Genomic DNA, 12,016 nt, shown 5'->3' on the forward strand with positions numbered 1-12,016 from the left:
TCCATAAACACAATTGGAAGCTGACCTCTCATTCCAGTTGGAAGGTTTGCCAGAACTGTTGTCTGTCCAGGAGTATCTTGAAGAAGCACATCTTGGGTTTGCAGACAGAAGTTATGTGGGAACAGCCTTTGAACCCTCATTTAGGATACCAGAAGGTGAAAATTATAAACAAGAATAGATGAATCCTATGCTGCTGTTCTTCATCGAGTTGCTGCTTGTAGCAAAAAAATAGTGGGAGTCGGATCAAATTTTACTTGACATGCAAGTGTCCTGTTTGAAGGAGTACCATCAGTGAGAAATAGCAATCCTTGACCTGCAAATGCTATACTAGGAGAAGCATTTTCATGATGGATGATATCTGTATGCAAATTGCTGTTAAACTGCAGTATGGATTTATTCCAGAAAATAAAGCTTGTTAAGGGGTGACATATTAATATGCTCCAAAGTTATTTAAAGAATTACCAGATCAAAACTCGTAAAAAGCTGCAAAATACTGTATATCACAGCAAAAATATATGTAAAGACGCCTTACACATTTCCAGGCAAGAAAAAAACGTGTGAGACAAAAAGGTAATAAAATATAAACTACTTTTATGGTATTATGATATACATTAGAATTCAGATATTCACAAAAACACTCTATGATTGATATTTGCGATCTTCCTTTGTCTTTCAGCTGACTTATGATAATGTTTCCTACATCTTTCATATCATTTTCATTGTAGTTTGATTCCATAGTATCACCTGTTTTCGGAAGATCATATGTGTACTTAATGGCTGTAACAAATTTCAGCCATAGCACTCCCTCATAACTGGCTCATCTCATTACAGGAGTTTAGAATGTTCACATCACAAAATACATGTCAAACTAAATAGTGATACACTTCTGTCTTCAATGATATTTAAAGGGACAAATAAACAAACATAACTGATGCTCTTTTCAACATATACTCTTTTGTAGTTAAAATTCATAAGGTATAACTCCAGCCTTTAAAATCTTAAGCTCATGCAAAAGATTCAGTGGCACATCTATTTTTTCATTTGTAAAAAAGTATCAATAATATAATCACATAAATCCACATATATAATCAGTTTTCATACAGGCTAGGAGTTTTTGAATACTTAGGCTAAAGATAGATCTAGATGCATTTATTTTCCAGCTGGATTTCAACAATATACCACCAAATCTGGCTGGCAAACTTCGGGCATATGAACTTTCTAGATTTTTAAGTAAGTATTGCGTTAACTCCAGATGCTACCGAGCTGACCACAATACAAATAGAAAGCAAGGGTAAAACTTAGATTCCCTAGGGAAGAGGTAGAGGAATGGTGGAAGAGAATGTGCATCATAATCTGATGTGTTACTGATACACCATTCATGCTGCCTACAAAAGGCAGAAACCAAGGCCACGCTTAGTGTCTGTAGGAATTTCATGATATTGGCACACTGTAAACAAAGCCCTTGAAGTTTTGCACTATTGTTGCGACTCCTGTCATGCCCCAGTCAGTAAGCTCTACACAGCTTCCATTGTTTAAGGGATAATGCTACATCAAAACAGAAATTTGAGAAATTATACCTGTTAATCTTTTCCTTTATTTTTTTTGAAGTATGTTCCAAGAATGATGAATTTTTTGAAGCAGTTTTGAAATTTTTACTGATTGTAAAGGAAGCACTCCAGAATTTTTATATGTTGTGTTAAGATTTTAGAAAATATTACATAATGAAATAAGCTGTTGCTGCAAGACCAGGTTATGTCAACAAACAGAAAAATAGTTCTACAATATAGAAAAGGTGTCTTTATGAACTTTTGATTTTAGAAGACATTAGAAATTACAAAGAAAAATATATAAAAATTGCATAATTCCTATTATTTCATTACTTTGGATAGGTTCCCATATATTACTTCTGTTATAGCATGAGCTACTGAAGGGTACCATTTAGTACTTTCATTATCCCATGACACTGCCATCTACCTTTGCTTAATGTGCCTGATTGTCCTTATAACTGTCATGTTAGCAAGTTCATTACTGCCTCAAGGAAACTTCAGAAATACTGTTGCATAGTCTGCCATTCATCATTTATGTAACTGACAGTATTAATACCAACAAAAGCGTATTTTGGCAGGCACAATAACAGGTAAATATAACTTTACCCTGATCCTCCCAATTGCATTAAATGGGCTGTCTGTGTTGGAGCTTATAGAATCTTGAAGTATTATCTTTACTTTATGCCTGTATGGTCATCACTATCATATTCACATGACTTAATGAGGGTGAAAAAAAATAGTGGAAAGACAAAGCAGAAATGAGCCAGATTCTTACCCCATCTCTGAGACACTTTGCTTTGATTTTATGTGCTGGACTACTTGCGATATTATCTTCATTTGTGCATCAGCATAGTCATCTTCATCATATTTATCGCTGCTGGGCATATTTGTGGTCAGAAAACAGTGGAAAAGTGAGCAAAGATAAGGCAGATTTATGCACTTCCTCTGAGAGATGCCCCCAAGCAGTCATCTGCAGATATAATTAAGTGCTTGTAATGCCATCTTTTGAGAGAAAAGCACATGGCTAATGCTCTTGTCTGCTGGCACTGAAAGAATACATACCTGTGGATAATAACTTTCAAAACATAAGTGACCCAAATTAACTTATGATGATAATTTACATGAAAAGTCAGCGTGACTGTACTTGGTATAGCAAGAAAAGGGTTTATAATTAGATGACCTGATATTCCACTGAAAGATGTCTAATGGCAGCAGTTAAACTTGTTTTTTATGAAATTAACAGCTGAAAGCTTGGTCATGATAATCCTGAATTAGTATCAGGAGTTTGATTGCAGTTTTTAAAGTTTTGGGGTTGGTCACTTTGGTTTAGCGTTTGCCAAAATAAGCTGAAGATATTTTAAACCATGTAGATGTAAGCGGCTGAAATCAATATCCATGTTAGTTTTGAAATTTAATCTTTCGTGATTTTTTGTCAAATGTGGAGATTTTTTTTAGGCCTGTATTGGTAGGCAGATTTCTACTGTCCATATGTTAACCATCTGCAAGGTGTTTAACATACTTTCATGATCTAGCTAGTGTCCACTAAAAGGTAGTGTGTCTTCATAATATGAGGATAATTAGCAGGTGTTCTGTAGTCCCTTACATTAGATTGCCCAGCAACTGAGCTGGTAATGATGACGGAATCATTTCTTTTCCTATAATGTAACTTTCATCTTGTCAGGTGCTTAGAGAGATCTCTTAGTCCAACTCTCTCTCTCTCTTCTCTTCTCTTCTCTTCTCTTCTCTTCTCTTCTCTCTCTCTCTCCTCTCCTCTCCTCTCCTCTCCTCTCTCCTCTCCTCTCCTCTCCTCTCCTCTCCTCTCCTCTCTCCTCTCCTCTCCTCTCCTCTCTCTCCTCTCCTCTCTCTCTCTCTCTCTCTCTCTCTCTCTCTCTCTCTCTCTCTCTAACAATATCACAGCTGTTTCCCAGCATCTAAAGAACTTGAATGGTATGAGACCCAATAACTCTAGTTAATTTTGCTAGATTATATCTCTTTATAAAAGGTTTTAACCTTTAGCTTGATCAACCACATAACTTGAAGAAAAGTCAACTTTAGACTGTGGGACTTTAAACTTGTGTCCCATCATAACTCTAGCTTGACTTTTTTGCCAATTATAAAAAGGTTTAACCTGGAAATCAACTTTACTATTAACTTATAAGAAAACTCCATCTTTGGCCAGTGAACTTATTACAAATACTAGTAGCTGGAAATTTTAACAGAAGTGAGAAGATAAAGATAACACATCACTTGATGTTGGTTACTATTCAGTTTGTAAACATCACATGATGTTGGCCACCATTCAGTTAGTAAGCATCACATGAAATGAGGCACCATTTAAAGGTTTATGTATGGATTTAAAGCTTTTGTTTGTATTTCTTACAGTTTAGGTAATTTAGAAATTAGAGCATTAGAGACCGGTAGTATACACTGCATAGTTGGAATAAGATGGAGTATGTAATGAAAATTTGAAAGGGGTGCTTGAATATAGAAATCATAAGAAAAATGTATGGATAAAAGTCTTTGGAAACATCATGGTCATATAATACTTACTGTAAATGATAGTTTGTTCAGGAAGTTGTTTGGTGATATAAATGAAGGAGCATGGAGAAGAGTTAGACCATAAGGAGTTGAATATATGTAGAAAGTTGATTAGAGGTATTTCAAATGAAGATGTCAGAGTAGTGATTTTTCTGAAGGGTCAGTTAATCCCTTGAACAATGATCCCCAGGTTTCAAAATCTAAACCCTCAACCTTTTGATGACTGAAATGCTTGTCATTAATGTGTTTGGTAGTAGTAACCTACAGCTTTGCCCAGTCTGCCCTCCAACCAATCAGCAACTTCCACTATTGTGATGTCATCATCCCTTGGCAATTGGTACCACTTGCCCCATATTGTCTCAGATCTTAAACACAGTAGGACATCTCCAGATGTGCAGTATTTTCAGGCTTCTTCCACCCTACAATGGATAAGTAACCTTGTCTGATTGAGATAAGGTATGATGCTTTATGTAATTGATTTATTTATATGATTCTCATGGTTTGTGCAGCATTCATAAACACTTTAGAATCATTAGAATCACATTTGCTAGAGTGATACTATTCACAACAGCTAGAGTGATACTATTCACAACAGCCAGTGTATATGTGTGTGTTTGTTTGTACCAATTATTATATAACCATTTCCTGTATACATAACATTGTGCTCATGAGCTGCTGTATAACCAGTTCCTGCATTCATAAACATATGCAGTACACTCATTGCATCCCATCCATGGTGATCATCATATGAAATCAGTGTACTGCCACTCCAGTGTTTTTTTAGGTTTGCGTTTTCACCTCTTCTCCTCCACACACTCACATACACTGAAGTTAGGGTGTGTATGTGTGCATACATACACTGGAGTAAAAACATGTTATCTCTGTCATGGACAGAAGGAAGGGATGGAGGATTTTTTATTCTGGATCATCAGAAATCATTTGACATTGTCCTGCATGGAGGCTGATTAAGAAGCTGAATCAGTAGGCAGGAATTTTAGGGAGACTCCTTCCACTGCCTTAATGGAAGGGAACAAAGGATGCATTCAGTAGAGTGCTGTAGGATTCTTTCCTTGGACCATGACTCTTCTCAATCCATTAAGATAACTTACCAGAAGGTATGGACTCCTACTTGAGTATGTTTACAGAAAATGCAAAGGTAATGAGTGAAGTCAGTAGTGAGGAGGATTGCATTAACTTACAACAGGACTACAAAGTTGATCTGAAAATGATCGATGAAGTTCAACCCAAGTAAATGTAAAGTAATGAGGATGAGTCACAGAAGGCCTTGATATGGTTATCATCTAGCAGGAAATAAACTGCAGGAATCTGTGAGAGTACTTATAAGACAACATTGTCCCTAACCTATTGCCAGAGTAACACCTTGGGAGATAAGACCAACTATCTTCTAGCAGATATTGGAATTGCATTCTGGTTTATGGTTAAGGAAATTTATGGCAAGCTGTTTGTACTATACATAAGGCCAAAACTAGAAAATGTTTCTTAGATGTGGTAACCATACATAAAGAAGTAGAAAGAGCTAATGGATAAGTTCAGAGGAAAGAATTAAATATGGTACCAGAATTAAGAGAGTGGAGTTACTGGAAAAGGCTATGGGCTTTGAATTTGCCCATCTCTGAAGAGAAAAGAGTGAGGGGTGCCCTGATTATATCTATAAGGTTTTTAAAACACTGATGAGATTGAAAGTTGACCTACTGAGAGGGTAGTAGGGGTATATAACATGAAATTGAGCAAGAAACTTATGAAAGATGTGAAGTACGGGTATTAGATTGGTGGATGAATGGAATAAAATTAATGAAGACATGGTTAATGCAGACAGCATACATTAATTTTAAAAGTTGTATGATGGGAAAGAATGTTCAGGATATGGTGCCCTAAGAGTGCAAGAATGTAGAACTCCCTTTACAGCATATGTTTGTTATTATTATACAAAACTCTGATTAGAGGGAAAATAATCGACACTTTTTGTATATATTGCGATAGCATTTGACAAAGTGATTTAGATTAAGGAGTGCTACTAAAGAAGGTAATGTAACTTGATATTGAAGAAAAGCTTGTAAGTGGATCAAAGGGTTCTTTACCAATAGAAATTTCAAAGTGGCTGCAAATGGAAACTTGTCTAAAGAAGTGTTTATTGCTGTCCCATAGTATCAGCCTTAATACTTCTTGTAATCACTACCCTACATTGATATGAATATAAAAGAGATAGTCAGATGTTTTGCTAATGACATGGGAGTAAGTAAAATTGTGGAAAATGAAGATCAAGGAAATATGCAAAAAATCTTTTGATATCTTATACAAATGGGCAGCATTCAACAGAGAAATTCTGCCAGATAACTCATGGGACAATTAGCACTGTTTCAGTGTGTTGTTTAACATCAGTTAAGCAGACTGAAAAAAAAAGCAAATTAGAATTCAGAAACACTTTAAAGTCACAGGACTAGAACTTGTGAACTATCATGAAAGATGAGATCACAGGACTAGAACTTGTGAACTATCATGAAAGATGAGACTAAAAACTCCGTCATTGAGATGTATGTAAGGGAAGATGCTGTTTATGGTAACATATGCAATGTATCAACAAATAGAGGATATAAAAAGCAGCACAACATAGTATATACAGAATCATTAGATGAAGTTTATAGTATGTTTAAAGAAATTATAAAAAGTATCAGACAAAAATATGTTCATTCCCAAAGACGAAGCTTACCTCATAATGGGATACCAGGAGAACTAAAAAACTAACATGAAGTGACTACAGAAATATTCAGAAGAAAACTAGACACTTTTATTAAGGACAGTCCTGGACAACCTTGAATAGACAACTACACCAGAGGAGTAACCCCGAGAAAAATAGCATCATATAACATGCAAGATATGTGATGAGTTGTAGGATGGTGGTCAAGAGAAACAAAGTTTTACAGCAAGCATGTAGACCATGTGTTACCTTTACCATCATGGCAAAACCTCATTGTAGATAGTTTCTGCCAACAGTCATATCAGTCTTCAGTATACAAACTCTTTGAAAAACAGAATTAAGCAGATTATCCCACTCATGTACATAATATGGCTCTAGACTCAGCGACTTCACTACCACACTAAACAAAAACTTCACAAATCACATCATAGATGGCTTCAATCTACCAAACCACCCCCTTCTGCATCATGTTAGTGCAATAGAATCATCAAAGCTTTTAATATTGTCAACTGACATATCCTTTCACAAAAGATACTCTATACCACACTCCACAACAGTATCAAAAATTGATTGGCCAACATCATAGCTGGCTGCTTAGCCAGATTCATTCACAGAGGCTTCATATCCAGAACCCTTTAGCTGTACAGTGGAGTTTGTAAGTAGATGTTCGTTCTCCAACCTTCATCAGTCTCTACCTACATATATGTAGTGAAATCTTAGCACCTTGACTCTGTGCAAGCAACAACAAACTTGCTAAACTACATCCCACATTTGCTACAGTAGTTCACCTACAACAGAATGTCTGCATCACCACAGATGTCTTTAGTTTGCCTTTTGGGCTTAGATGGACACAAATCCAACTTGCATCCTCCTGTTACCTTGAAAGGACATTTTCTCCCACTAACTAAAGCTCCAACTATTTTGGGCTTTTTTAGATATCTGGGAGTGGATCTGGCAGCGGATGGAACCATGGAAGTGGAAGTGGATCATAGGGTGGGGGAGGGGGCGAAAATTCTGGGAGCCTTGAAGAATGTGTGGAAGTCGAGAACATTATCTCGGAAAGCAAAAATGGGTTTGTTTGAAGGAATAGTGGTTCCAACAATGTTGTATGGTTGCGAGGCGTGGGCTATGGATAGAGTTGTGCGCAGGAGGATGGATGTGCTGGAAATGAGATGTTTGAGGACAATGTGTGGTGTGAGGTGGTTTGATCGAGTAAGTAACGTAAGGGTGAGAGAGATGTGTGGAAATAAAAAGAGCGTGGTTGAGAGAGCAGAAGAGGGTGTTTTGAAATGGTTTGGGCACATGGAGAGAATGAGTGAGGAAAGATTGAGCAAGAGGATATATGTGTCGGAGGTGGAGGGAACGAGGAGAAGTGGGAGACCAAATTGGAGGTGGAAAGATGGAGTGAAAAAGATTTTGTGTGATTGGGGCCTGAACATGCAGGAGGGTGAAAGGAGGGCAAGGAATAGAGTGAATTGGATCGATGTGGTATACCAGGGTTGACGTGCTGTCAGTGGGTTGAATCAGGGCATGTGAAGCGTCTGGGGTAAACCATGGAAAGCTGTGTAGGTATGAATATTTGTGTGTGTGGACATATGTATATACATGTGTATGGGGGTGGGTTGGGCCGTTTCTTTCGTCTGTTTCCCTGCGCTACCTCGCAAACGCGGGAGACAGCGACAAAGCAAAAAAAAAAAAATATATATATATATATATATATATATATATATATATATATATTGAACATGCACCACCATACCTCAGATATTAACACAAAAGCATCAAAAAAATAAATTCTCTGTTCACTTACTGGTACTAGATTTGGAGGAAAAATCGCTTAGTATCCTTTACAAACATCGTCCAGTCTACCCAAATCAGTGCCTTGCCTGCCTGATCATTTACCACGTGAAAAGCAAAGATAACAGCTGCATGTGACACAAAACAAAGCACTCAAAACAGTCACTGGCTGCCGAGCAACTAAAACACTGAAATTTTGCACAATGAAATGGGCCCTCCCAGTACAATTCCACGTTGTTATGCACTGGGCTATTCCATGATTGACAACCAACACTCAAGTAGGAATATGAAAAAACCTTACCCGTGAAACGGCATGAGATGTGTGCTAATCAAAGCCATCTCATAAATGAAAGGGCAAGAGAGATGTGGTAATAAAAAGGGTATGGTTGAGAGAGCAGAAGAGGGTATATTGAAATGGTTTAGTCACATGGAGGGAACAAGTGAGGAAAGAGAATATATATGTCAGAGTTGGAGGGAAGGAGAAGTAGGAAACCAAATTGGAGGTGGAAGGATGGAGTGAAAAAGATATTGAGCGATTGGGGCCTGAACATACAGGAGGGTGAAAGGCATGCAAGGAATAGAGTGAATTGGAACAATGGGGTATACCAGGGTGGACGTGCTGTCATTGGATTGAAGCAGGGCATGTGAAGTGTCTGGGTTAAACCATGGAAAGTTTTGTAGGGCCTGGATGTGGAAAGGGAGCTGTGGTTTTGGTGCATTGCACATGACAGCTAGAGAGGGAGCTGTGGTTTCGTGCATTGCACATGACAGCAAGAGACTGAGTGTGAACGAATGTGGCCTTTTTTGTCTTTTCCTAGCGCTGCCTCATGCACACTTGGGGGTAGGGGGTGCCATCTCATGTGTGGCGGGTTGGCGACAGGAATGGATGAAGGCAGCAAGTATGAATATGTACATATGTATATGTCTGTGTATGTATAAGTATGTATATGTTGAAATGTATAGGTATGTATATGTGCGTGTGTGGGCGTTTCTGTATATATACATGTGTATGTGTGTGGGTTGGGCCATTCTTTCGTCTGTTTCCTTGCACTACCTTGCAGATGTGGGAGATAGCGACAAAGTATGGTAAATAGATAAATCGATAAATAAATAGATAAATAAATGAATATATGAACCCTTTCCTAAGCCAGGTACCCATTTCATTCACAAACCAAAGGGGAAGATGATCACCTAGGTTGGCTTTGGACTAACTGCTGCAACCAGGATTTAAACCCATGTGCTTTACTCCAGGCAGCTCGTAAATGTATCACAGTCAGGTTCATCTTGAGTTGCTTCATAGTTGCTGTGAATTTTTACTACCTTTTGCTTCACTTTACATGATATTTCAGGTAAAACGGACTGTAGAGGACACATCGGACAGTGCTGCTAAGAAGCCACGTTACGATGACAGTGACGTACAGAAGATCAAAGAACAGCTTGCCCTTCGCTTCGATGCACCTAAGAAATCATCCATTGTCAGCAACATTGATAGGTACTCTAACATTTATTTACAGGCATAATTAAAGGCTGTGCAATTCTTGTTCACTTCACATAAAACTAATGGAAGCACACCTAACCAGTTTTCCCAAGCACTGAGTTTGGCACCATTGGTCAAAGAGGGCGAAATGATTCTCAGGGTTTTCTTAACTGCCATCAGTCGATTGGGACCCATCTGACCTTTATTGACACTTTCCCTAGACTTGACACTTTCATTTCTCATTTTAACAATATTTTTTCTACTTTTTCATCTCATATTTTTTTCTCTGAAACCCGTCCTCCCAAAGAAGCCTCTCTTTCCACTGTCATATCTCTGACTATTTTTGCTGTCATTTGTACTTCAATGATGGTGTATGTCTTTACTATAGTACGTGGATACCTATTGCTTTCCTCAGGATTTTGATAATTTCAACCTTGAAGTTGTATAGCTCAAAATTTCCTTTGTCCTTTATATCTTTATCTATATGTGTTTTGCATTGCTTCCTCAGTTCCTCCAACTATATAAAACTCTTTGACTATTTGACCTTCAGACACGAGGCATTCTTGCTTCACGTACACATACTGAAAGATTATTCTGGAGTGATCCTGATAGAGTCAGGATTCTTCCTTTTTTTCTCATTAATGAACTTTAATACCCAGTTAAAAACCGAACTATAGTTCCTGATCATCACAACCACTCTTCAGACACAGCCTCCTCTTTTCTGCTGAACTCTTCTGCTAAAGATACAACGTTTCTACCCTTCCATTTGGGCATGCCAGCCCTTATTCTTTCTCAGAATGCCACTTATAGGAAGGCTTAGCTTTTTGTACTCATTTAACGTGGATCAGTACTGCTCTCAGGGCTAGGATACCTCAGCTATTTAGTGGAGGTCATCTTGGGTGAGATGGAGTCCATCACTTCTACTAGATCTGTGTTCCCCCCTCCAGCTGTAGTTTGATGGTTATTGCTTCGATGCTTACCTCATCGGAGACAGTGAAATAGGCCATGAAAGTCATCTATGCTGAATTTCATTTTGTCTTCATTTTTTTCTTAGAATCATTGCAAAGCTGTTGATAGATTCATGCATGCCTTCAGGAAAAGAAAGTCTACCAATCACACTGTCTCAACTAATGAATCTTTCTGGCTCTTAACCAGTAATTAATGTAGTTTAACCTTTCATCCTCTTCGGACTTCATTTAACTCACCCCCTGGTAAAGAAAAAAAAACTTAAGATCAGTTGTGTTTTGCTCTGTATTCTTTTTAATGTCGAGAATCTGTTCCAGCATGTCATGTGCACACTATTCCTGCCTTGAGTGTAATGGGGACTTTGCCAAAAACCTGTATAATGGGTTATCAAGTGAAATCAGTAAGTGAAAGTGTAGCAAATAGACTGTGTGTAAGGGCATCTCTAGCAAAATGATAGTAGACGGTTTAGATTTTGTAGATAAAAATGAAAATTTAAAAAAAGATATAGAAAGTGATGTAGAAACTAGAATGGTCACTATGGAGACATTAGTGGATAGAAGTGGTAATTTTAGATTGCAAGAAATGGGTCAAAACCCAAGACAAGTGGTATATTAACTGAAAAAGTAACTAATTATAGGTTTATAATGTTAAATGATGAAATAGAAAAAGAATCTAGGATCACATGTACCATTGACTCTTAATCATGGCACTTATGTACAGAGTTTTGTGGTAGGAAAAGAAACAGGGAGAGGCTGTGTGATCTGGGAGCTAGGCTGGAAATCATAGTTCTCATTGTACAGCACGTGATTAGGGAAACAGATGAAGACAGCGCTGTCATTGTCCAGGCTGACAAAGTAATTATTTGTTAAAGAGATACATGGGGGATAAATAGGATTATATTCCCAGATATCATGAGTTGCATGAAAAACTGAAGAATAACTGCAAAAAACACATACCCAGGAAGTGTCTTCAGCA

At 37.7% G+C, this 12,016-nt stretch overlaps 1 protein-coding gene across 1 annotated transcript in view; it reads left to right on the plus strand.

The window, feature by feature from the left end:
• The window catches only part of hyx (cell division cycle 73 hyrax), a 54,526-nt gene that overhangs the window by 11,020 nt on the left and 31,490 nt on the right, over positions 1 to 12,016 (plus strand). Inside the window, exon 4 of the mRNA XM_071675124.1 lies at positions 9,948 to 10,090. Coding sequence (XP_071531225.1) covers positions 9,948 to 10,090 — 143 coding nt within the window. The remainder of the gene's footprint in view (positions 1 to 9,947; positions 10,091 to 12,016) is intronic.

This window comes from Panulirus ornatus, chromosome 20, assembly GCF_036320965.1.
Source record: "Panulirus ornatus isolate Po-2019 chromosome 20, ASM3632096v1, whole genome shotgun sequence".
Lineage (NCBI taxonomy): Eukaryota > Metazoa > Arthropoda > Malacostraca > Decapoda > Palinuridae > Panulirus > Panulirus ornatus.